Source organism: Larus michahellis, chromosome Z, assembly GCF_964199755.1.
Source record: "Larus michahellis chromosome Z, bLarMic1.1, whole genome shotgun sequence".
In the NCBI taxonomy this organism is placed as follows: Eukaryota; Metazoa; Chordata; class Aves; order Charadriiformes; family Laridae; genus Larus; species Larus michahellis.
This window is the reverse complement of record NC_133930.1, coordinates 79,404,721-79,431,999: the sequence shown is the minus strand read 5'-3', so window position 1 is coordinate 79,431,999 and position 27,279 is coordinate 79,404,721. Positions and strand designations below refer to the sequence as shown.

Below are 27,279 nucleotides of genomic sequence, written 5' to 3'. Positions count from 1 at the left end.
CGTATGGATGGATTCCTCTTTCTTGAATTCTGGTACACCATGGGGTAGCAGGTTGGGCTCCTACTACTGGAGACTACCCAAGATAACTACTTCATAGCAAATAGTCACCAGCATGAAAATGTTGGGTCCTCATAAGCACAGTACTTAATTCTGTTTTAGCACTTACAGGCGTTAACTCTGTGCTCAACAAGTTACATTTATCCAAAAATAGATATTCAGACAACGTGAGAAAAATGAGATACTTTACAGCTTTCCATGAGTTTTAACTTTTTCATACTTTTCTTCAAGTTGGTAATGTTTTTCTCAGACTGGAATATTAAAAATTAAACTTTCTAGCTGTTCCTGAAAACCCATGTCTGAAAAGTCCTATCCAGCGGACCGTATTTTGTTACAAATGCTGTGCACCGTATATTGCATGCAACACTTGAGTTAAACTAAAACTGCTTGAATGCATAGAGGGTTTTCTAAAAGGTGAGCCTCAGCCTTGGTAAGGCTGGTCTCCGTGCGCACCCTCTGTAGATGCTGGGAAAAGACACGCTCCTCCAGAGGATGTCTCTGAGCAGCTTTCTCTTTGTGGTGGCTGTAGAGGGAGCCTGAGGAGATGAGCCTCACTGGGCTGGTTAGTCTTGCATGTTGGGGAAGTATTCATAAGGACTTTATTCACGGTTGTATGGAAATCAAGGTATTCCAGCATATATCTTTAATTTTCAGATGCTTGTTATTTTCCTGAAAAAGTTGCCCTTGTGATGACATTTCTGCTTGTGCAGTTAACTTCAGGATGTTCAGGGAACGGCTTCATGAGAAACAGAGAAAAAAACAGAGAGAAACAGACAAATCTCTTCAAAAGAGAAATCGTATTGTGTGGTGGTTTTTTAATTGCAGTCTCTTGGTGTCTTAAAATGAAGACGTACTTGTTATGGAATTACTCATTTATTTTCCAGCACCTCTATACACAAGAAATACCACCGATTTTAAATTCATGAAAATGAGGCTATAGACTTTAAAGAAAACTATGCATTGTGTTACATACCACTAACTCAGTCAACAATGGAGCTAATGTTCAGAAGATCCAAATGGCTGCTTCAGTATGTTTTGCCTATGAAAACGAGCTGTCAATATTACAATATTGTGAAGTCACATATTTTCATGTTTTAGGACAGTGTAATAGCATTTTCAGCACAGCGTTGAAAAAGACAGAGAGACATCTGTAGTTAGTATTTTAATAATGGTTATTAAAGAGAAATTTCATGACATGAAGATCCAACAAGAACACCTAAGTATATTATTTCTTGAGCAAAGGTAAATTTTGCAGTTTAATTCCGTCTGAAATAAAATTTAGTTTTTTGTACGTATGCTTTCTTTTCCAGTCAGTTATATATGGAGACAAAAAAACATTTTGGATAGCGAGGGATTTACCAAGTTTTCTTTTGTATTTTTCTGAAAGTGTGCACATACTGCCAAGATTGCTGAATCACTCCCAGGTGACCTAAGGATAACCCCAAACTGGTTTACTTTGTATTTCTTAACCAAAATTTGGTCTCTCAGCTCACAGCATGTTTGTTCATTTGTGTTTCATAACTTCGAAAAGAGAGAGATGCAGAGAAACTTTAATCGTAGCGTTATTAATCACTATATTCTTAAAATGGGAGAGTACTTGACTGTTGTGTGGAGCGCAGTGGCGTGAGAAAGGAATGCAATACTATGGCAATCTTAAAGTCTTTGGAAAGCAAAATGGGTTTAAAAATTTAATTAAATTATTAAAAGACACTCTGCCAACCAGCTTACTTACTAGAGGAAGTTAGGGTCTAAGATAGTCTTGTCATACCAAGCCTAATGAGCACAGTTGTACCAACTGTGAATTTTCTGTAGAGCATCAATAGAACAAAATGGAGCATGTTTGGAGCAGAAAGAGAAGACCAGGCGTGATCAGCCCACTTGGTGCAGTATAACATAGTTTAAGAACAGTGATTGTCTGATTATTACTCAAACTCGTAGGTAGTCTAAGCACTGTATTTCTAAAAATTAGCTTTAGGTACCTGTCTTTGACCTGATCGGAGAGGATGCCGTATGATTGGTCACCATTTAACGATTTCAGAAGGTAGCTGTATATGACTGTGTATATTAAAAATCTGCAGGAATATTCATCTTTTTTTTCAGTCTTATCATCCTGACCCCAACAGCCATTGAGAAAATACTGACGATAGATGCAGTTTTGCATTTCAGCAATTTTAACTGTAAAAGCAATGCTTCGATCTGAAAAGACAGATTTAAAAATTCAGTCGGATGCACGTAAGGTGTCACAGTTCATGTAAGTTAAAGAATTTCCACTGGTCACTTTCCTGCTACCTCCTTTTTAGGAGAAGCATCTTCGCACACCTTCATTCCGACTCCCTGTGGCGAGGCAGGCAGTGGGTTAAACCTGTGGTCTGCGATGTCAGTTATTCAGCAAAGACGTGATCTGGAGGCGCAGCTTGGAAAAAAATAGCGCGTTGGGTATTTTGTCGTTGTTAAGCTAGCAGACCGAAGCAGTCTTGGTCTCCAGGGAATCTGGAGGAGGGGTGTAAGTGTCAATTCTGGAAACAAGTAATTTCATTGAAATATCACTGCAACTCGGCTCTGAGCTGCAACAGCAGTGTTTTGTGTCCTCAAGTGCCTTTAACTTGTCAGCAGCGTGGTTATTACTGATGAATCTGATAATACTGTTGCATTTTATCAAAAGCGTAATATAACTCAGTTGGCTAGCCTTTGGTGTTTCGATTTTGTAAGTAGGTATACATTACTAAATAACACAGGGCTTGGAATTAAGCTGAAATGAATGCCCTTACTTTCCTAGAAAATTGTCCAAAAACATTACTTGAAATGTTAGTCTTATCTTTTTCTGTCTTCGTAAAAAAATAGGAAAAGCCAAGTATTCAGCTTTTGAGTGTAGTTCTGTTAAGTTTTGAAAAAGAATGGACAGAAATTTGATAATTTATTTCCATATTTAAAACACAAATTATTTTTGCACTTTTTTTTTAAAGTGAACATTCTATTGATATCTACATGTAGTAGTGATTTTAGTAACTTCCAATGAATAATAAAAGTTCGTTTTAAAATAACTTTTCTTTACAACCATACTTTAGAGAAATCTTTGCCTAGAAATTGTATTCTAAATAATCCAAGAAGCAGCAGCAAGAGACAGGACTGAAATGCTGTCTTTTTGACAAGAATTTGAAATCCTTTTATTCATTGATAGCAAACCTTCCCTTAAAAATAATTTCTGTTACCCGTAACAGTATACTTCCAACCTAATACCTGGTTTTTGGTTCTATAATAGAATTTCACTATCTCAGTTAAGTCGAATGAAAACCCCAGATTGTGCCCTGGGGTACAATAAAACAAACTGTAATCCCACTTCAGATACGGGGAAGCTTTGCTTACCGTGAGGTTTTTCTGGGGGTAGGATTATTTCATGAGTGGACTAGAATGGATGGAGTCATGGAGCGTAACCATCCTCATCAACAAGTCCGCTCTTTGTGAAGTGAACAAGTCTGCTGATGTAAACTGGGGAAACTTGCTTTTTCCCCCAAAAAATGTTTAAATGTGATTCTTTTTCTTCTGATAATAGGTATACTACTTGGTTATTAATAGAATTATTATTATATGACATTAGATATTCTTTATCACTAGTAATAATGTGTAAGATGGAGTGAACGGAAATACAGTGCCAGAGTCCAGATCAAACTGTAAGGAGCTGCAATTTGAGGAAAACTGAGAAGTTACAAGGAATAACATTACGTCCTTCTACAGTTACAGGTCTTGAACTACTACTGTCACATGAATGCCTTCTATTACAGAACAGAAATTAAACATTTTAGGCAAACATATACCACTGGAACTACACCAAGAATTAATTAGGTCTGGTGATCCAGATCTTTCAAACAGCTTGCTTCTATCAATGTGATGAATTTACCTTTTGGGGCAAGACCTTAAATTCATTTTAAGTAAACCACGGCTGCTCAGGCTAGGGGTTATGGTTCTTTTGTGTACAGCTGAGCATTCAAAGGGCCTGTAAAAGAGGTAACAGCTTATTTAAATTATTTTCTTTTATTTTTTTGTTCAGAGTAGTGAGTAGTCTTATGTTCTATCTTGGAGACAATGAGACGGTTTCTAGTGGTTAGTCAGTGTAGTTCCTCTTAATATTTCTTTCTCTGATTTGTGGTAGTTAAAAAATAATGAAGGACTATTATAGTCACTATCTAGTGTCTTAGGAATACTTGTAAGTTACGAGTTAAAGTGTTTATAAATGGAAATTTGCTGATCTTGCTACAATATTGGCTACACTATGTCTGGCACTTTGAAGATATCAATGACCAGAAATTAAGCACATGGTAAATATGATTGGAAATAGTAATCATCCATCATTTGTCTTTCCAGAAAAAAAAACCACCAAACAATTAAATATAAATTTCCTAACTCCCATAATTTCCTGGATTCATGAACTTGAAAAAGTAGTACCAAATATTTATCCTTCGTCCTCAGGAAAAAAAGAGAAACAATTTTTGAAGTGGTGTCCTAAAGAAGACAACATAGCTGTTTCAAAAATACTCAGTAAAATGTGATAAAATATAATACACAATCTTGCATGTCTGTCTCTGTTCAGTTAGTTTCTTGTTTGTTTGCAGTAAGCTGGAGAAGGCATGAAATACTGTGAATAAGAAGGTATTCTTTAAGTTAATAACTAGTAAGTTGGTGATAAGTAGTTACATTTTGGTGCATTATACATATCCGTGCCTTTATGGAAAAGCAATCAGAATGCTGGGCTTAATTTAACAAAAGTGATGGAAAAATGAGGGTAAGAGAAAGTGACAAAAATAGACAGTTGGCTTTGGGATTATTTTTCTCATAGTGTTGCGCTTTTAGTGCATCAGACACTGGTCACAGCTAAACATGATGGCCCCAGTGTCATCTGTTCCTGTGTTTATTTACAGTTCTCTTAATTGGCATCGCTGGATGTGATGAATTAAGCAATACTAATTTGGAAAGACGTTTGACTTTCATATGAACTTACTTGTACATTCATCTCGGAGCTATCAACTGACTAGCAGAGTCTTATTTATGCTTAGCATCAGTGTGAGTTTTCAGCATGGGTTTCAAGGAAATATCTACCAAAATTTAAACATTTTCTGCTTTTCCTGCCAACAGTATGCTGCTGTCATCAATGTTTCAAACTCGGTACCAACGGCAGTTGTAGTTTCCCTGTATTGTCCTTCACATCCATCCTTACGCATTCACTGTGTGGTTTTGGTAAAATACATGTGCATTAATGTCATTTAAACATACACAAAACTAACCTGTGGCGCTGAACATTTCTGCTGTTGTTTTGATTCAACTTTTTTTATTAATATCCTTCATGACAGAATATTTTTGACTGGTTACTGTGTATTTTGGTTGCATATATGAATATATGAAAACATTGTATTAACACTTACACCATAGTTTTCTAAAGACATCTAAATTCATTTAGGTTAGACAGCTCAGTGGTTTTAAAATAAAATAATAATAGGTTAAGTGCCAGTTGTGTCTATATTTCAGTACTTGAACTTGAGGAGTAAATACATCTTAGTCACGTTAAAGTTTAGATGAAATGTAAAATGATACTGCATATATAGTACAGCTAGTTCTCAGAATTGCTCTGTAGTAGATTTCTTATGAAAATATCACTCTTGATGAAAAACCTGTATTTTAGAGAAAGTGATTTAAGTGTTATTATTTCTGAAGATCTTGCCAAAATTCTCATGAGCTAACTTCTCCCTGAAGCAGGATTCAGAAAAAGGAAAGAAAGATAAAGTATGTTTGTAGTTGCTTACAATCGTTCAGAGTACATTAGCAGTTTTTTCTGATCATAACTCATAATCAAATATGAAATTTTGGAATTATCGAAAGCAAAGCTTTCAGTGAGGTCCTACACCATAGAGTACTTTCAGCAAGTGCTAGTTAGGCTTCGTACTTCTGAAATCTGGCATAAGCACAAAATTTCTTGGATGTTTTTGGTTGGCTTGTTTTTTCTTCACCTTGAACCCAGAAAAATAGTGCGTATGACATGCAGTTGCAATAATTTGCAGCCAGTTCTGCAAGAGGATGTTTGTGCTCAGACTGTTCAGCTTGTAGGACTCATGAAGGCAGGTTGGAAGTTTGTTCTTCCAGAATGCTCTCAGACACATTTTACCAGCATGAAAACTTTAAAATAATGTTTAAATTAGTACTGATGCTGCCAGTTCACTTCCATGTGTTCCCCCTCGGCTGCCTGTGCTGCTGCATTTGTGGTGCATCACACTCACCGTGCATCAAGCCGCGCAGCAAAAATGTGTGAACCTTCTAGGTAGGCTTTGCTCCCCTCCAGGGAGCACCCCGTTTTACCCTAATACTAGGGGATAAGGGCCATCTTTCAGAGGCTCTGTCAGACTGGAGATTGGCCATGGGAGCATCAATGGGCTGTTGCTTCCAGCAGTATATGGAAGAGTGACAACTCGGGGTGACGGTGAAGTGTTCTCAGGCACACCTCACGTGTGTGCTACGTGACGGGAGGTGTTGTGGAGGGTGGCACAGCACGGTTGCATCTACTGTGGATAAAGCAAGAGGAAACATCTTTAACAGGGAAAAGTGACTTTTTAACCGTTTCATACCCTCCCTATAGAAATAATTTACTTTCAAGAGAGAGACTCAAGCTAGCACGCTTGACAGCACTGGCAAGCATGTGCCATACTAGGTCTAGCTCCACACCTTCGTCCAAGCCAGAGCTATTGATGTGGCTCCTTCTTCATCCTGACACTGTTGCTGTGCTCTCAACAAACTGTTGTTCCTTCTTCCTCTTTAATGACCGTTTTAGCATCGTTAAATCCTAAGACAGGAGTTTAAACTTGCCTGCATCGTGGACACTGGTGCCAGTAGTACCAGTGTCATCTAGAGGCATCTAGAGGCTTTGTCTCTGCCAGGAGTCCAGCCCGGACTTTTCTTTGCGTGGTCTTCACAGCACAACACACCAATAATGTGCTTATGCTTTGCCATGGAAGACAGAGCACAAGGACAGTGCCTCTGAATAAGCCAGTAGCAGGAGGGACTGGCTTGATGCGTGATGCAGATGAAGAAGTGGGTACCCACCGCCTCTAGTAATTCTAGCAGGAACTAGGACTGTCTGGCTAACTCAGCAGATTTAGGGCTGAGGGAGAGGAAGTTTATGGAGGAGGCTTGGATGATGAGGGAATTGAGTGGCCAAGAGTGGCCATAGATACGTCTTATATGTGAGGTCCAACTTCTCTCATCCATCATCAAGTTGATTTCGTCATTCATCATCAAGCAGACTTCTAAAAAATTAGGAAGCACCTTTTCATGGAAAAAGTTAGTAACATGTGGTGAACTTCTTCCTTTGGATAAAAATAAGGATATCTTACTCTAAGCAAAATTCCTGAAATTAAATGCCCAGATTAGTGAATGATCCAGATGAGGATTTTTATACGTAAAGTCAAGTCCTTTCTTTGTAAAATTCTTTGATTGCAAATGGAATTCTTCTGTCAGCTTCTGTCATAAACCACTTCATGTGATAGCCTCAAAAAATCACTTACGTGTTGCAGACTTCTCTCTGGATTTTTATATTTCAGATACTGTAGTAATGGAATAATTCACCTATTTTATTGCTCTGTTTCATTTACTTTGTGATTTCTTTATTGTAAAAAACAGCCTAAACTGTGACTAGTTTAATTTTTTTACAGTAGTCATCTATTTTTACATTGTCTAGAGTAGCTTGGGTAGAGCAAAGAATGACCACAGTAAGTTTCATTCAAGTACACCTTTTTAATTACTAGCTGTAAAGAGATACCACAAATTCAGTATTTTAGCTGCAAAAGCAAATACATTTTTCCATTTTTAAGGAGGTAAGATACTGTACAAAAAGATTAGACCATTTAAACTTTCCTATTTCATCTTTTTATGAAAAGCAGGGAAAAGAAATTGCAAATATTTAAAATGTCAAACTAATGGAAGTATAAATGATGAACAACTTGTAATGCATGCAAAAAGAAGCCATGGTTTGCTGTGGGACTGTGAAAAAAGAACTGAATAATTCATCAGGATAGAATAAATACAAATATTTCAGTGCAGCAGTTGCATGTTTGTTTATTGATCTAGCTGGTATAAGTTCTTAAACATTCATATATATTTAGATATATCTCAACAGATATAATTTTAATCCTTTTCTCCACCTGTTTTGGAATAATCTCTCTCCTTTTTTAAATGGTTAAGTATATTTTACCATTTTACTTTTTAAAGTGGTTTTTAAAGCGTGGGAAATACCATGAACTCATCAGGGGCAGATCCCTGTATCCCTGTAGGAGCGCTGCATCCTGAGAAGTCATTCCTCCTGCTCTTACAAGCATCCTTTCGTAACCGGGGGGCTCTGTCGGGGACAGCAGTTGAGGAGGACATCTAAGACCCATTGAGTGCATTAAGGCACCCGGATGTGCATTAAAGCCTGGTATAGTTTAGTTTAAATAATGCGAGTAGCAGTGAGGGAACCTGGGCTTCTGAAAACTATTTGTGTATCAGAGGAGGTGCTGCTTAGCTCTTTTTCTGAGATCTTGCAACTTAACAGGACTTTGCCTGTCTGGATTCCTGCTGTTGAGATGCGTTTGCCCAGTGATTTATTACAGTCTGTTCAAATGCTTTATTCTGTAGCATCAGCTCCATTGGACGTCTTCCAGTGCATATTACATGACCAGTAAAGATGGACACAGCTAAGATAGCATAGGGGCAATCAGGAATTAGTATGCAAGGAGGGATGATATTGTAATAAGGTTCATCATTATTAGTGCCCCTTTAATGGGCTACTCCTTCTTAGTCAGAGACTGCAGTGCAGGCTATTTTGGACATTTTAAGATGCTCAGGCTTTTAACATCATTGATTTTCTCCATCAGTGATGCTACTGTTATCATTCTTCATCTAGCAAACCTGTACATACGGAAGTAAGATCCAGCATACTTCACTCAAACTGTGTCTGCACCTATTCATGGTTTTACTTGACATTGTTAACCAATGCTCAGTTTAAACAGGCCATGCTGCTTACAAAAAAAAAAAAAAAAAGCTGAAAACTTTATCTTCTGTTTTCCTTTGGAAATGGAGATAATCTGAAAGTAATTAGTGGACATTCACAGCAGCCGTGCAAAAGAAAGGGAGGGTGACAAGACAGTTTTGTTCTCCAGGAGCTATTTCTGTGCATTCACACCACTTGCTTTTTCCCCCCTCTGTAGTGGGAGGCCAGGAGACTGTGACAGACCTGAGAGAAGTACCTGAGACATTCCAGGGAGTTGTATGATTTTGCGTGCGTCTCAGCAGCTTCATATTCCACTATCTTGAACTTTAGGCAGTGCTCAAAGAATGTCTGTGGCTAGCAGGGAACCACCTTTATTTACTACAGCTGGTTCAGTTGGTGTGTGGTAGCCTCTCACAAGCAGGTGTTACGATTCAAAAGCGTTTGCTACGTCCAACTCGTGACTGGCTTTGTCTATCAATTGCAGTTATACAGAATTTTAACACTGATCCTGCAGACCAGATCCTTGCATAAATAAGACCCTTTATTACAGGGTTTTCTAGTGAATCAAAGTCTTGCACTCAGTTCTGAAGCCAGCGCTTTCTGCAGTCTTTGTATTTTAATGATATGTTCTATATTTTTGGGGGGAAAGAATGTACAGCTTAGATGCTAAATATGCTGCTGCTAGTTGTTCAGAAATTTTGTTCTGAAGCACAGTTTAAGCCATTGAAAAATTTCTGGTAATTAGCTGAATATTTCCTTTCTGCTTGGTTTAAAAAGGTCAGCCCTTCTTTGTGCCAGTTTTCAAATCTTTCCAGCATTATTCTTCAATTTCCTAGAGAGTGTGCCAAACACCTGGAAATACAATTTCCAGATCTGCATCTTTTGGATATCAAGTGTGAGCGTACAATAGAGTGATAAGTTAATAAACATAAGCCATTCATATTCTGTAGGGCAGATACTGCAGGTCATTAGTAAGCTGCAAGTGGCTGTCGGTGCATTGTGTGTGCGTGAGTACTTTCACAGAAGATTGTAAGCCTTTATAGGTGATTCAGCCTTATGCCCTACAGAAACATATTGCAGGAAGGAAGACTGCTAGAAATTAAAAGTAATTGAGGTTCCAATACATGACAACAATAACAGTTTGGCTTCCTTTTTTCTGACGATCTCCTGCTTGTAAATTGCCAGAAGCAATATTCTTTACTTGCTTATTCCAAATGAAGGATTTGCAAAGGTAACTAATTTATCGTCTGATTCACTTCTTAGAAATCCCTTTTTTCTTTCCCCTTCCAAAAACATAACCTGAATTCTTCTAATTTGTCATAGTGGTTATTTTGGGGGTTGGTAAAATCACAAGCATTACCAGCAGAATCGTGAGCATTCCTTCTTGTACTGTTTGTAACAGAATCCTGTTTTGAAGCTTGATGTAGTTCTGAAAGAATATTACAGTGTGCTGAAATTATCTTTAAAGTGCTTGGAAATTGCTGATAAAATGCATAAATTACTTTCTTTATGCTATATGTATATCCTTGTGCATATGTGAGGATGTTTATACGCATAATGCAAGAAGAAGTGTGCAAGTTACGTTCACATTTGTATTTATATGTAGACATGCTCAGGTGCAAGATATTTTAACATCTAGTCAAGATATATCTAATTGGCGCATATTTGTGTATTCGTGCAATCTCTAGCATCCTTCCCCTCAACATGCATTTGTTATTTTAACAAATCATTATACTTGTATAAACGAAGACTAAACACTATACAATTTTAATTTACCTTCAGATGAAACAATGACATTATGACATATCCAGAGAATTACTTTCTGCATTTTGGTCAGGTTTTGGGTTGGGATTTTTTTTTCTGGTTTGGGTTTTTTTCGGGGTTTAATGCCTACCATGCAATGACAAAGGTTTATTCTCCCTTTGTTCTTTTCAGAGTGCTGCAGCAGCTCCCAGTCCAGTGCTAGGAAACATTCCCCCAGGAGATGGCATGCCAGTAGGTCCTGTACCACCGGGGTTTTTTCAGGTATTCAGAAAAATTATGATTACAGGAATTTTAGGATAGAAAATCCTCCGTTATACTGTTTACAAGTTTGCAGAAAAGGTCCTGTTCTAAAGTATGTTTCGCTATATGGTGCAATACTTGAAAGTTTATTATTTAACAAAAGTGAATAGGTGGAAAGGAAGGGATCTCTCTGACTGACAGGTATTTCATTTATGAAATAGTACAGCACAACTCATTTCGAAACTTCAAGGATAAGAAATGGTGCCAGTTTATGAGTAGAGACTGAAAATGTTTGAATATAACTTTAAAAGAATTTCTTACAGTACTATACAAATATTGCATTGAAACTTTGAAGTAAGAACGTTGTTGGCCATGTTTAGCTCTGTGGTAAACCCACAGGCCAGATTTTTAAGGTGTTGACATTTCGGTGGGAATTAGACCTAGGCAATTAAGAATATCCCACTGAGCATCTCCCTGCACATTGAAAATCTCAACCGCGATGCCTAAAAAAACAAGCCAAGTATTTAGACTGTATATTGCTTCTATTAAGTTTTTTCATAAATGAAACTCAGTACCCAGTTAGCACTTTGGACATTAACAGTACAGAATGCTATGATGGAAAAAAAATGGCAGCTCTTAGTGCAAGGCCAACCTAAGAGTTGTAATCCAAGGCTGGACTGCTCCTGCGAGCGAGCTTGTGTCTCCTCTTCACCAAAGCTCACCAAAGCTCACCAAAGCTCACCAAAGCTCACCAAAGCTCACCAAAGCTTGTGTTTCTCCACACTGGCAAACTGTGGCTGTGCAGCAGGAGCAAAAAAGGAGCAGCATCTCTAGCATCGAAACAGCTCTTTGGGAAGAACAGAGATTTCCACTTCACATAGTTATCTCACGATATGAAAGAAACAACCCAGATTTCCAGGACTGTGATACGGGGAGAACATTGTGATAGGATGTTCTGTAAAATCCCAGCGCTGAAATCCAGGTAGAGACCAAGTCTTTTTGCTTCTTCCTTGAGATTCATGGACAAAAGAAGCATATTTCATCTGGAATAAAAGTGGAATGTTTTATTTATTTTTTTATCCAAATGGTGATTGTATAAAAATGGCAGGATATCAGCAGTCTTTATTTAGACTGTACGTAATTTATATGGTCCTTCTTCTCCCACAGGGGGAAAAACTGCTATCTGCAGTATTGATAACTACATAAAGAAACCATAAACCTGGCATGAGCATGTTGTTTCCTTCATCAACTCAAAAACTGAGGCACGATTTTTAATACATGAATGAAAAGATATTTGCAAGTAAAGTAGAAAATATCTTACCGTTGCCAATCAGAAAAGTTGGCTGAACTGATGAATTATTTTATTTCTGCCTTTACTGTTTTGAACAGCTGGTTAGGTAGAATTTTTTTTAACGCAATTTTATCTTAATTTTTTATATTGTCTAAATATTACACTTTTTCTTATTTTAGCCGCCTACTCCAGTTGTAATGTCAAAGGAATTAAAGTTTAAAGTTTTTGGGTTTTTTCACTCTCTTTGAGGACAATTAAGAGGGGGAAGGGGCATAGACAGGACAAGTAAGTGAAGTATAGAGGAGGGAGTAACTATTTTAAAGGTTTTGCGGGAGGAGGGTGTGGGAGTTTTGTTTTTAGAAGTGTGAAAAGACTTCTAGCCACTCTAGATCTTTAAAGATGTAAGAAAGACAAGATGATAGAAAGTTAAGTATGGGTAAACTTTCCTCAGATACTGTCAGTATCTGACTTCAGTCTTACTTGAAGCCCCACCAACTGCCTGCTCTTTTTGCGAGGCCTGGGATTGAAAACGAACAGAGGAAAATCCATTTTCAGTGTAACACAATTTGTGACATTAATCAGAGCTATCACCAACTCCACAGCACGGCCAATGACTCTTTTGCTGGGCAGGTTCCGAGAGCCGGTCTGCACAGTCTGGTCTGGACTCCTCCAGACATCGCCCTTCACCTCTCCTTGGAACTGCTGGGTCTGTGCCATCGTGTCTCTCTGTCACTTGACAAGCATTTTCCAAGAGATTATTAGTTTTCACTGTAGTCATCTGTTTAAGAATCTATGTAGAGAAATAACATGCTAGATAGCAAATCCAGCTGCCGGTTTGATGGCGGATATGTTGATACGGGTGGGAGAAATCCCAGCAAGGGGAGCCAAGCCAAAATCCAGTCAGTTACATAGCAGTGTGCTGAAACTGTAAGGTGTCTATAAAGCAAATATGTACCAACAGTCGGTGACAATGTGTTGTGGTGTTAGAGTGAGAGTTGTCAAGAAGCAGTTAATATCTGGTTGTAATACTTTCAGACGGAGCTGAATCTTACCAATGTCAATTTATCTGAGGAAAAGAAAAAACACATCGGCAGACATAGCTGTGTATGTGAACCTTGAAAGCTGAGGAGCATCATCTGCTGCTGTAAAAAGCGGGTGAAAAGACAAGCAAGAAAGAGAAGTCAAGGTCAAAACTCCCTACTTCCTTCATAGGTGCTTTCTTTCTAGTACACCGCTAACTAGGCGATCAGTTTCCGTATGCTCTTCTGCAATTCCTCTGATGCTGACTGATCACAAGAGTAAACCAAAACCACTGCAGAAGACATCTGTCTTAGTCTGAATACTGACAAACTTCTATGAACTGCCGCTCTTCTTTGACAGAGAGGTTGGAATTTAGACCTGCAACTCACTCATAGATTATGAAAATGAACATTTTTCTTTTTAAGAGTCAGAAGATTATGGAAACAGTGAGCGAATGGTGCTCACATCTATATTTAGTCCAGTAAGACTTTGCACTACAAAAACATTGCAACATTTCCACTTTTTGCAGCCTAGAATTTATCTAGAAGGTCATCCTGGAATGATAAGGATGCCTTTTGTTGCTTCATGAAGTGTTTGGATTGGCCTAAGCTGAAGCTGTTGACAGCCACTACCTTCCAGCTTTGCTTGGCTAACTCCGAATTGCCGGACAATTTAAAGTCATTTCATTTCTCATCAGTACTGGCTCTTGGTTGTTCACTGCAACTCTATTTCGGTGAGCGGCACTAACCACTAACTGGGACATAAGCGAAATGGATGCTCTTGCTGCTGGAATTGCTTCTTATCAGGCAGGTCAGGGGAAGGTGGGGACTGTGCTGGGAGCCAAGAAACATTACCTGGGTTCCGGTTTTATTGGCATTGCTGACCACTAGCATTATTTCTGTGACCTTCGTTTCTTAAAAAAGAAAATAAGTTTCTTTTATTTTTTATAAAACAAAATAACGCAGCACACTAGTATAGCACGTGGAGGGAGAAGTAGTATAGCACTAGTATAGCACATATGGGAGAAGTATGGTTTCTCAAACAGATTCTGCTAAAACTCTACTCTTCGTAAAATGAGTTTTTCCTGTATATGTAGGCCACTAGCACTGATGTTAATTAGTTATCACTAGCATTTTATACTTGGTCCACAGAAGTGTAGTTCTGAAGCTGGCAGTTGGATTCATCTTGTGTCTCTCTGTACTTGTGTTTTCATACTTCAATTCAGGTGATGGGTGATGATCACTAGGGTACTCAGGGTTCAAAATGCAATGCCTTACAATGATACAGTGAAAGGAAGGTGGTAGAGTTGTGGACAACTGTTATCAACTAAATGACATTTTTTTTAAAAAAGATAATTGTTTACAGGGTCAAAAAAGAAATTCGAAAACTCAAGAAAACAGGTTTATGTGTGTTTAGGATGTGCCTCAGTTTAATCTCCTGGTATGTATGTATTTTATTGTAACTTTAAATTTCATAGCTATGTATTTTTTTGTCCTCATCTTCTTTCAGTACATAGAATAGGTGATGCTCTGGAAATAAATTGGGGTTATACAGTAACTGAATCTGCTTGTGGTTCATTAGCAGTGAAACTGAATGTGTGGGACTACAGGAGGAGCGAAAAGAATAGTTCTGTCATAAAAGACTCTTAACTCCAAATAGGAGAACTCAAAAAAGTTTTAGAGTTGATTTTTGTCTCAGGCTGAAATAACAGGTCAAGTGTAGTTCAATGAGGGTGATGTCTGGTGGGTCATTGCTTCTGGTAAGTTGCTTTATTAAATTCAGAGCTCCAGAGAAGGATGATGGTTGGGAATCAGAGTGCGAGCCTGGATGCAAAAAGCTCTGTGCTGTTCATTCCTAAGTTTCCCACATTTTTCCTGCATTACCCAAGATAGGTCGTTTCAATTCTCTTTTTTTCATGTTTCTCCACCTACAAAACAGAATGTCGCAAGGGAAGATCCTTTTAAGAGATCATTAATGTCTTGGGCAATAGACGTCATGAAACAATCTTAGATTGCATAAGGGTAAGGTAGCTATGAACATTTGTGAAGTGGTCATCTAACTCCAGTCTGAGTCTCAAAATTTATCATCAATTTGCCAGTTTTCCTCTGTAGACCATAGCCTGTACTTGGAGCTGAGGTGTGAGGAAGGCATTTAGCTACTATGCTAATAAAGTAATTTAGGACATTATCTTTGCCTTTTTTAGCATCAGAGTTACTCTGTTGTTAGTTTCTTGGTGTGGCCATCAGCAGAGATCAACGTGGCCTAGTCTTTGTCCCTCTTTTTGGAGTCCTACCTGATACTGAAATCGTAGGGCAACTGGAGGACTGAATAAATTTATATATATGTTTACTTTCAGGTCTAGACGTTAGAGGATGCATGTAATGTCAGCAGCCAAAGCTTTATGCAGCGTTCTGATAAATTCATTTATGGTGAATTAAATTCATCCACATGTGATCAAAGAGGTCATAGAATTCAAAGACGCTCAGATTTTCACATCCGGTCTTAACTTCAGTTTCTGGCCTGAGGACAGACCAGGGTTGGTTCTGTGCAGTACGGAAGCGTTACTTACTGCCTCTGAGATACAGGCAGAGCACGGTCTTCAGAGTGTTCAGTACTAGCCTCGCTCTCTTCTTCTTGAGGACAGTGGGATTGGAAAAAAATCGTCTGTTTTATACGTGCACATCATAGTACAGTATGCAGTTAGGAAATAATGACATGAACATTTGGAAATAGCATCATAGAAGTTTTGAAGCCTGGATACACTTCTGTCCCACGGCACATGCCAGTGTGCCCATGAAGCGTCAGGGTTGTGTTCAAGTGCAAACTGCTGCTCTGCAGGTAGAGAAGTGCTGGCCCATTTCCATCCATCACTTCACTGATCTTTAAATTGGCTAAAAGATTTGGGATACGTTATATTTGTATTTTTGCAGACTATTTATTTGATCTTTGTGGACAATATCAGCTTCAGTAAGCAAATAAACAGAGGCCAGAGGGAAGTTGTGGAGCTTGCTTTCATTGAAGTATTTTGAATTTTTAAACAGAATGAAAAGTATTTATTTCACAGGATTTTATTTGTCTTTTAGTTACTTTTCTGGTATTAACACACCTAAATGCCGAGTTAGAACACAGAATCACAGAATGGGTTGGGTTGGAAGGGACTTTTAAAGGCCATCTAGTCCAACCCCCCTTCAGTGACTGGGGACATCTTCAACTAGATCAGGTTGCTCACAAGTTCTAGGTTCTAATCCAGTGGAATTCAACGTGTTTCTCCAAGTTGGTGTCAACTAGCACTGCTGAATATTTGACCCTGTTTGCTCACTTTTGCACTGCAACGATGAGAAACGCTTAAATGCGCATTTAATTAAACCATAGTTATCTTCACCTCTTAAGTTTGCCATGTCTGCATCTGTGTGAGGAACCTGTCTGTTTTTTAAAGGCACTCAGACAGGTAACACCATTGGTTTTGCACTTAACTCACCTGAGAGACACTGCTGAACAGTTAACAAGTGCCAACTGAGATTTAGAGGAAGCAGGCAGTTTGATAATTGGCAGTTCATTTGTTTAATTTGGTCATGTTTTTTAAAAGTAAATTCTACTGCTGGCTATACCTTTTCACATATAAGTAAAGCACTTCCTTTTAAATGCATTACTTTTTTTGTCAAAAACCAAATCTGTTAAAATTTGTTCTAGTTGAGCTTGCCACTAAACCTTATTTCCATAGTGCATACATGTTCTAAAGGAATTGTCAAGTAGTTAGTTTGCTTCACTCACCAATTTGTGATCATCAGATGCACTTGGAATGTCATGGGAAAAAAATGTGTCGACACCATGTTTGAAATACAAATGTTACATATTCCCCTTATATAAAGGGGAAAAAAAACCCACAAAACCCAAACCAAACCCAACCCTCCAGAGTAATGTAAGGCTGTCATGCCATCTAGTGGCAGTTCATTCTCATTTTAGCTTAATCCATATTATTCTGAAGTGTTATTTTTAGCCTTGTTGTGCCTTAGCGGAGCTGACCTAATGCTTTAGGAGAGCATCATTACAGTAAGACACATGAGCAGAAAGAACTTTTCCATTTGTCTTCCTGCCTAGCATGATTATTTGCTATTAAAAAATGAGTTTAAATAGCATGTAGATAGTGAAAATAAGCAAAGTAAGTAGGTGCATTAAAAAATCAGTAACAACACATGCTTCTTGCACTTTGAAACAGCAGTAGTGAACTATTTATATATAAAAAGAAAATGGATTTGTAAGCTTCTGTGTAAGGCTGTAAAATATCTTTATAATGTGCTTTTAAAATTTATGTTTACAATATTTATAGTAAAATCATAGTATGATACATTTTAAAGCAGTAGAGCTTGTATTATGGATTTGATAAATACAGCATTTGATTAAAACAGTTAAATCTTTGCATATAGCAAGCAAAATGATAATTGAGCTGTTTTCCAAGGGAAAGCATAGAATATCTGCTCCTTCTTAAAAGTCGTTGGTTGAAGTCTCCCAAACAAATACAGATGGCACCTTTACACCTCCTCTGATTCCACGAAACCAGACCATTTGTGGTTTCACTCAGTCGTTGCACTCACTTTAATTAGTGTATTGGTCTCCCAGAAACTGTTGCGTTGGGCAGGGACCTGCTGGGTGCGTGGCCCTTTGCCTCAGCCCCTTCCGCTCGCGGAGCATCCTCCCACACGGCTCCTTTGAACAAGCATCCAGCAGTAAGGAAGATGAGGAGGGAGAAACCCTCCAGCGCCTCTTTAAAGTCATTTTGGAGTGTCTGTGTCGCTTCTATGAATTGGCCACCGAGGGGTCGTTGTTTGCACAAGGAATGAGGATTCCTAATTCCAGCTGCTAAATTACATGACTAAAGCTAGAAGATGCAGGCGTCTCTCAGACTGGTCTTTGCAGGACCATAACGTGCATCTATATGGATTTAAAAATTGTTTGTTTCTTTTTAAACCCCTTTAAACTGCGTCAACTATTGTATTCCCCTAACACTCGCGTAGTTTCCTGATTTTCCAGGGCATTACCATTTTGTATCCCCTCATCTTCAAGCATGCATCCTTGGTTAACAGTGCTGCAGTACCATCCTGCTTCATCAGTTACCTTTCACTGCTGATCCTCATGTTTTCCCCACTTCTGCAGCATTGCCTGTACTTTCTTTTTTTTTTAAACTCAAATCTACAAATCATTAAAAATGAACTGGCGCATGACTGCAAAATTAGCTGGATGTGCTCCGTGTTCACATCCATCCTAAATTCCAGTGGAGCAAATGAGAAAATTGCAGTGAAGGAGTCCAAAGTTAAAGAATTGGGTCCTGAACAAGCAGATACAGTTAAGTCCCAGAAGCCTGAAAAGCATCATGGATTGTTAAAACATAGCTGTGAGCTAATACAGCTACAAATACAGCTTGTGAGTAAAGCTACCAGCTTTGGTAGGCCATGAAAAGCTTTGAAAATAGATTTTAAAGGGGATTTTTTTCCCCTGGGTTTATATAATTAATGTTAGTGAGAAGAATTTTATTGTATTTTTGGAATCTCGGTTGTTTGTAAATGCATCCACCCCAGTAGAGCAGACTGACACCCACTGGGAATACCCAAGTGCATAAAATTATGCGTTATGTCTCATTCTTCGCAGAATTGGGATCTGTACATTTTTGTCCTTGCCACTATCATGCTGTATTTTAAAATATTTTAACTTTAAAAATTATTTTGACTTTTATACTATGTGAGAGGGGATTAGCACCTAGAAAGATCTGTAAGTAGTTTGTTCCTCTCTTTTTCGTTCATTTTCTCTACATACCAGGAATAAAGTCAACTTTAAAAAAATGATAAAGGTGTCCGGCATCTGCTGGCTTTGATAATTCTATCCCGCTGTTGTGGTAATGGTTTTACTGCCTGTAACTGTTAGAAGAAATTAAAAGTGCTCAGCTTGAGTAGCTCCGAGCCCCCGCTCTGTGCCCCCACCTCCCCCTTCCCCTTGCGCCTTTCAAGCAGCCGCAGATCAGGCATGGGCTGTTGGTGCCAGGGCAAGGGGTGGAATTGGGCACAGGTCACGTACCTGGGAGATCTCTTCTGAACTCTAACAGCCTTATCCTGAAAATTCAAGTTCTCTCTTTGTGGGGTAAACCTCAGAAATTTAAGGTTACTGACCACATATACCAAAGTTGGCGTTACAGTTGCTGCTGATGGGTACTAAAGGGTAGGGGGAGGGTTGTCATTTGCGTATGATGCTTCCTTCTGCTGAGGTTAATTCAGTTCCTGTCGTAGTCTGACTCTTGCTTTTCACATGAGCCACAAGTGCTCGGGTTTGAAGCCAAAATCCTTGGATGATGATAATGCCTGTAGCTTTGATATAACGTATTTATTAAATATAATAGCAGGAATAATAAACTCCAGCTTGCCATTGTCAAAGTTCTTGCCAAAACATCAATTGTATGTCATAATCAGGGGTGACTAGAAGGTTTACTAAATTTAAGGAAATGCTTTCTCAAGATTAGTGATCTTGTGTGTATGTTGTCTGAATTCTGAAAGCACAGTTTGGTGGTGTTTTTTTTTAAAAGATGATGCTTCTTGATGTTTTGGTTTTAGCTTGTCAGGTTTGAAATACTCTATTTTCTGCACTCTTTGCATTTAACAAAAATTAAAGTAAAAAATACTAACCTGGTTTAAAATGCATGTAGTAATAACCCTTCTAAAATTGCATTTCTTTAAAATTTTCCGTTAAATATCATGTGCAAAACTTAGCCCCTTTCCCTCCCACTTGCTAAGTCTTCATGAGCGTGAGATAATGGTATTTCCCATGAAGTGAGACAGATGTAATAACAGTATTCCTAAATAATTAGGAATTATTTACTAATTCCTAAAGATCGTCTATCATGGAAGCGAATGTTATTTACATTCTCAAGTTTCTGGAGAGGTAGCCAGGTGAGTGGGCAGATCCTCCTTTTAGCATCACAGACAAATGTTTAGCTAGCGACAAAAGGATTTTATTCTTTTTTAAAAGAGGTTTAGTTTCTTCATTTTTCTGTGCAGCGTGTGCAAGGTGTGTATTGCAATATTCTTTCATATGGTGGAATGAGCCCTGTATTTCTTGACCAGGGATGAATCATGAAGTTTGTTTGAAATGCTACTATTGGTGTAACTTTTGGAATTTTAGATGTGTAAACACAGAGGTCTGTGGAAGGCTTTTTGATTTTTTTTTTTTTAATTAATTTTGCTCTATAGTTTAAAGTAAATCAAACCTCTTACCGTTGCTATTTATAGGTTGCCAAATCATGTCAGGCTGCTCTTAGATAACTGTAAATATAGAAATTATTTTTTCAGGTATCTTCGTCCAAAGCACAAAGAAGAACTTGCTCATGGAAATAGGTTTGGTCGTCAGGAAAGGACAGTGCAGAGACAAATCCTGTCTTGGTGCTGAGAATCTAAAACCATTTCATGTGAAATAGTGTAGGTGAAAACAGCTGGTTTAATATATACTGGTAGATTACAAGATGTGTAGTGGGTAACCCAAATTTCATGTCTGAAATACTTTAGAAAATATAAAACAAAGACTTCTAACACTGGGGTGGCCATTTGGGGGGCAAAGGAGGACAAGTAGGATTGTGTAATGAACAGTAAAATGCAGCTGAATAGAAAAATAATTTTTTGTTAAGAATTGATGATAGCCTGTCCAAGCTTCGCAGAGGATAAGTTACATGTTTGTGCTTATCAGCGGGCTGTGCCAGCACAAGAGTGTAATTTAGACAGCTAATTTATTTGAGTCCTGGTTGGAATTAAAATGTGTTAATGAAGAGTATCTTATGCACTGTGGTGACTGTTACTGCTGATGGAGATGTCCACAAAAAAATGAAGAGGAAACTAAATAAATGAAAGGATATGAATTGTAAACTAACTTGGATAAATCCAATTCATGCATATTTTTATGGTTCACCACTGGTACTCTTCAAGAGTACAAAATATAGTTTGAAAACTAAAAAAGATTAATATAATTTGCATTTTCAGAGACAGAATATGTAACTTGGCAATTGAATTCATTTTTTAAACGGAGGAGAGAAGAATAAAGATTTTTTGGTTTGTTTCACTTCTTATAATTTAGAACTTTAAATGAATAAATGAAAAGATTTGGTCATTATGAGAATTCCCATCTGGTTTATGACCTTGATGCTGGCAGCTTGGACCCTCTTACAGTACCTGCTTTTCAAGTAGCAGCACAATTAATTTAAAATAATTTGTCATAGTGTGTACGAATTAAGTCTGTGGTTCCATTTTCAGCTTCTAGTGATAAGTAGTGTTTAGAGTTTGTGCTGATTATGGTGGCTGAATTATACAAACCAATTAATACCATTTCAGTCCTTTTCGATACTGAGTGCTAAAACTGTGTTTCACCTTGTATTTTTTAATTTGTGGTGTGCTCTTGTTATTCCCATAAGAGATGTTCTCCAGTGAGGAGCATCATCTGCCTCTCAGGGTGTTGAGAAGTACAATCTAAAGAGATTTTTCTAAATTTGATAATGCAGATTAGAAAAAAAATACAGGATGCTGAAAAGTAAGTTATCACTTGGTTTTGTTTGCTTCTAAAAGCTCGAATTTAGAGGTGTTTTTGAGAAGCCCTGCAAAGCACTGTCTGGTGCAAGCAGAACCCATTCTTCTGCTTTCCGAAGCCATGTAAGATGCAATAAAAGCATGGGCATTCTCTCCCAGGTCTGGATGGAGCTGTTAGAGGCAAATCCTCTCTCCCCCTGTCCATCACTGCCCGCCCAGCGGGGTGGTGGCTGCCCCAACTGGGGTGGAGGAGAGGTTCCTGGTGGGCAGAGGTGTCCTCAAACCAGGACAGGGAGCCTGCTTGCTGGTGGTTGGTCAAGCTTGTCTGATGCTGTGCTGAAGTACCCAAGATACATAAAACACTTTCCCTTTCATGAGATCTCCTGAAGGAATGCTCATCGTGGGCACAGCTGGGGGGGCTGAGCTGGGCAGCAGTCATCTTCAAAGGCTCGAGTGCTCAGTCCATCGAGCATGTCCCTCCTGGGGCTTCCATGCATGGTGATTAGCAAGTCACCCCGCTGCAAACCAGTCGGCCTTGGGGGGCGTGTATTTTGGCTAGCTGGGAAGATGATAATGTGCATCTAGGTGAGCCTTGTAATTTTAAGCTACTCGGACTAAGAAAGGTGGGTTTCTGTATGCCTTGTAGCAGGGTTCTCCTGTTCAAGCAACATTCAGACCATTTTATTCTCTTCAGCCCAACCTTTGTTCGCTGGCTTTTTTGCTCTTGGTAGTTTTATGGTTAGCAGATGTGTGCAACCTCTCCATTACTCATGCCCAGTAACGTCAGTAATTCTTTTTGAACTACATTTGTTTGTTTTCCTGGTGTGCGTGTGTGTGTTACATGAGGTTGTGCTATCCACTATAACAAGTCATAGGGTCTCACGTAACATGTATGTATTGGAACTGATACCGGTATTTACGGTAAATTTAATCTCATTAGGAATTCAGTCTCAAGAGGAATTGAAAAGTAAGCAATATGCAAGATTAGTTATTTGGCTGTGGATTGTTGTAAATTTTGCAATTTATATGGGACAAAATGTAGTCAATAAATGCAACAATATAAGTAAAAAAAAAAGGATAAAAAAGTCAGTGAAAAAAACCCTAAACATATTTGGAAGCAGATGAATTATATTCCCAGCTTTTGGAAGGGAAGTAAATTTAAAGAAAAAATAGATTTCTTGAATATTTCTGTTATTCCACCAGTACTGGGTACAAGAAAACTAAAACTAAATCGTACCATATTCTAGAGTCACCTAACTAAAAGAAGACACAGTAAGAATTACACAACTGGCAGAGAAACGTGCCGGCCTCTATGCCTTTATGTCTTCACCGTCCTGCTGGATATTTTTTGTGAAATTGTTTTTCCTGAATACTGGAACCAAAATGTGGGCAGTGAGGCTACTGTGCTTCTTCAGAGACATCCCTACGAGAAACCCATTATCTGATTGTCCTCTTGTGTTCCCAGGGATCAACAAAAATAGTATTTTACAAGATTTTGTACATTGTACATGCACACATGCACACAGAACCCTCAAAACTATTAAATACACAGTTTGTAAGATACCCTTTACTCTCCTTGTACAGAGTTGGATTTTTTTCTTTAGCAGAAAGATAAAATACTAGAATGTGTCTCACCGTCGTACAGGTTCTTGAACTTCTTTCAAATATTTTTAAGAACCTGACATGGTAGGATGCTATAAGTAAGAGAAGGGAGCTTACTAAATGTTTCACATCTCGATTTAATTTTATGTAGTCTCTCTTTTAGTAATTTTTTAGTACTTTTTTTTTTTTTTACTTTAAGTTGATAAATCCATGTATTCTGCGGTTACCGCAAAAGGTTTCTCCTATCTGCCTTCTTTTTCACCTAGTTTATCAGAAGCTTTTGCTTGTATTCCTTTGGTCTCAGCTGCGTGACAACAGCCTTCAAGAAACTATTTGTGATACCAAATTACAGATTTTTATACGTGAAGGCAGTAATTCTGGCGTTTGCAGATGTGTTTAGTTGGCTGTTCTCCAGAAACACTTACCAGATTCTTCTGTTGCTGCAACTTTTTTTCTTTTTTTTTTTGACACATTTTCAAACACTGGTAGCATCTCCATCTCCTTTGTGGCTTAGATATGACATTCTTGCCTGTTATTTTGTTTTCTTCATGTTCTTTTGTTTGTTCTTTTTTTTATTTCTTTTTGGTTTAGATCTGTGGCTTTTTTGGTGTTTCGGGTTTTGGGTTTTTTTTGGTTTTTTTTCCTCTTCTTAATACATTAGTGTATGTGCCAGTTCCGGAACTCCATTTGAGAAGTTAATTGTAGCTTAGGGTAATGTCCCATAGCATTGTTTACACCTCCTTGTACTCGGTGTAATGTCCCTGTTGTGGATTAGCAGGACTTGGGGGCTGCAGTAGTCACTGGAAACCCCTGGGAGCCATTGCAGCACCTGGAAATTACTGTGGGATGGAGCCGCTCCGGTAATACCCTTCTTCCTCAGTCAGATCAGCTTCGAGAGATTGTTTTCCCTTAGACAGGCTTTGCAACATCTGGCCCTGAAGTGTCAGATTTATTATTTGAAGAGTACCCTACATCCTTTCACACAGAGAGGGCTCTAGGAGAGAATGCCTTTTGTCCCTCTGTCTTCTTCCTACCCGATAGCTAAAGTTATTGCTGCATTATTAAATCACATTACCTATCTTTCGGCATATTTTTCCAGCTTAATTATTTCTTTCTATTTTTACCCTGACTATTTTTTGAAGAGTTGTAAGTCTATAATCCTTAGGTGGAAGAAGTGCTCTTGTACCCCGTGCATTGCTGACGGCCCTCTCCCTCCCTGCTAGCTGGGGTAAGCTGGGAAGTATTTGGTTCATTGTCGTGGCACCTCTCCAGCCCCCGCGCTAAACTCTGAGACAAATCAGGAGTCTGTCTTGCGGAGAGTTTGGTGTGGGGGTCCATTAAAGGTGCTCGACTATCAAGATGCTGAATTTTGAATTGACACAAGGCTGGGATAGCAGGCAGAACTGTCCAGGTCTCCAACGTGCGAAGAATTTATTTTTGTCTTCAGAAGACAAGTGCTACACTGGTCAGTTCAAAATCTGGTTTTAATTTAGTGCCCATATTCTGAACCCATTACTTTTTGTGATGTATGTGCTGCAATATTGTTAGAGAAGGGGGAAGAAAAAGTTTCCAAGAAGTCAAGGAAAGAGCGAGCTACTAGCCTTAAGACATGTAAGTCCACGGTGGTTCTTCCCTAAGTCATGGTCATTTCAGCAACTCTTAATAATAAAGTACAACTAGATCAGAGACTACATGTCAGCTTGTTTTGGTTAATTACAAAGGATGTAGCGAAAACCCACACATAAGAAAAAATGCCTGCTGTTGAGTTCCAGAATGCCTAGTGCTTAATAATGGGGGGGGGGGTGGGTGTCAGACTTGAAAAAAATTGCTCCTAATTTAGTGAGAAGCTGTTCATATTTAATTTATTTTCATTAAAATGTTTGGCAGAAGTTCCTTGGTGTCTTGATACATGTCAGTAGAACTTTTTGTGAACAAACATGGCATTGGTGATGGCGAGGGAGAAGTTTTTATTTTGGTGGTAGATTTTTTGTGGTAAACTTAAGTCCTAAATGCTGGTCCAAAACAGTGTAAATTTGTTAGAATTGTCCTGGAACATCCCTATCTCAACACTTTCTGCAATGCTATATGGATGTTTATTGATACTTATATTCATCAAAACATATAGTTGTCCTTCCCAGTTGTTTATATATTTTCCTGCCTACAGAACTCTGCCATGTTCGTATCCTTGGATCATCAAAAATGATAAGAACTATGTGAAATTTACTGGATTAAGTCCTTTGTTGCAGTTCCACTTGCATTCAGTTACTTAAAGAATGGGAGAAGGTTTAAACACTTCAACAAATATGTTTAAGGGGAATACCTAAATATATAAATATTTAAAGTATATAAAGCTTTTTATAAGACAGAGTTGTATCAAAGAGGCTCCTGTAGTTATTCCGTGCAATGAATTAACAGTAAGAATAGATGCACTGACTCTCACATCGAATTCTGCTTTGATGCTGCTTCGGACACAATGCCTTGAAAAAACATGATTTGTGACTTACACATAATTTCAGAGAAGAATCCTAGCTTTACTCTGTGAGGCTTTTATTAAGTGGACTTGAGACCTACCTAGGTCCAGACCTTCTCAAAAATCTGAAACAGCTGCTGATGTAGCAAACCAAAAAATGTGGACTCTAATTGTTGGGCATTAGAAACAATGCGAGTCATATTTTGAAAAGGGAAATTGCGACTTTACATGAGTAAGCCTCCTTCTCTCCTTAATGCAGTGGGGTATTTGTTTCAGCTTTTTAAATAAAATTTCAGTTCTATACAAAAAGTAACTGTTTAGGTATTCTTATAAACTGCATAGAAAGGTGAGCCCACTGGGAAGGGGATGAGCAGGTTTCCGTCCTGCTTGAGTGGAGTAGATGTTCTGCCAGTAACGCACCGTTATCTACTAATATTAATAGTGTGTTTCTGCATTAAGGAGGTCAATGTGAGAGACACTGCTGATTTCCTTTTTATGAGGTGTACAACGGTAAATAAAGCTAAGGTTTTGTTTTCTGGATGAGGTAAGCCAAATCCAAGATACTCACTAGAGTGTGCTGCACTCCGTACAAAACGCTTGGTTGAGCTCTATGGAAATTTTTGAAATTCTAATTTCCTCGCACTTTTACTGCTTTTACAAGGGCCTGCATGTTTACAGCCTTCACCACATGCACAAACCCTTTTTCTTTCTTTATTATCAGAGAATCTCACCATCAAAGAGGGCATGAAGATGCCTCCCTCTTCTATAGCACATAATTTCAAATGGATTTTTTATTAAAGTAATCTTTTCACAATTGTCATTGAAATTTCTTCCCCAGTGTGTAAGCCCTCTGTATTTTAAAATGCTTTCTGGTACCTAGTTTGAACACGTATTTATGTAGGTTACACTATTTCAGTTTTCATCTGATTCTGAGATGTGAAAGGTTCTGTTAAATGTTTTTATGTAACATCATAGGAAAAAATCCATTACTAATTATTAGTAACATAATTATAATTATTTTGTTAGCTGTTGCTACGATTAATACATCCATTACTAACATTGATGGTCACTGGCATTTTAGTTTGTAATGCTGTGCTGCTGATGGAGCTGAAATGTTCCCTTCATTCGTAAAACAGTGGTGTTGATCGTAGACTTTCAGTGACCTGCTAGCGGACCTTGGCTACAGCTGACTAGGTGGTGCCTGTGTAGGTGTAGTCGTTTCTTTTTGAAGAGACCCCAAAGAGTGGGATAAATGTGCAGCAGCTTGTTTGTCATC

General features: G+C 38.3%; 1 protein-coding gene across 6 annotated transcripts in view; it reads left to right on the top strand.

Annotated features, from left to right (window-relative positions):
- The window catches only part of SSBP2 (single stranded DNA binding protein 2), a 179,732-nt gene that overhangs the window by 114,511 nt on the left and 37,942 nt on the right, over positions 1-27,279 (top strand). For 4 of the 6 annotated variants that reach the window (XM_074568939.1, XM_074568935.1, XM_074568938.1 and 1 more), the window contains exon 5: positions 11,000-11,089. The exons of the other annotated variants lie outside the window; for them this stretch is intronic. In XM_074568939.1, coding sequence (XP_074425040.1) covers positions 11,000-11,089 — 90 coding nt within the window. The remainder of the gene's footprint in view (positions 1-10,999; positions 11,090-27,279) is intronic. 6 annotated transcript variants of the gene reach the window in all.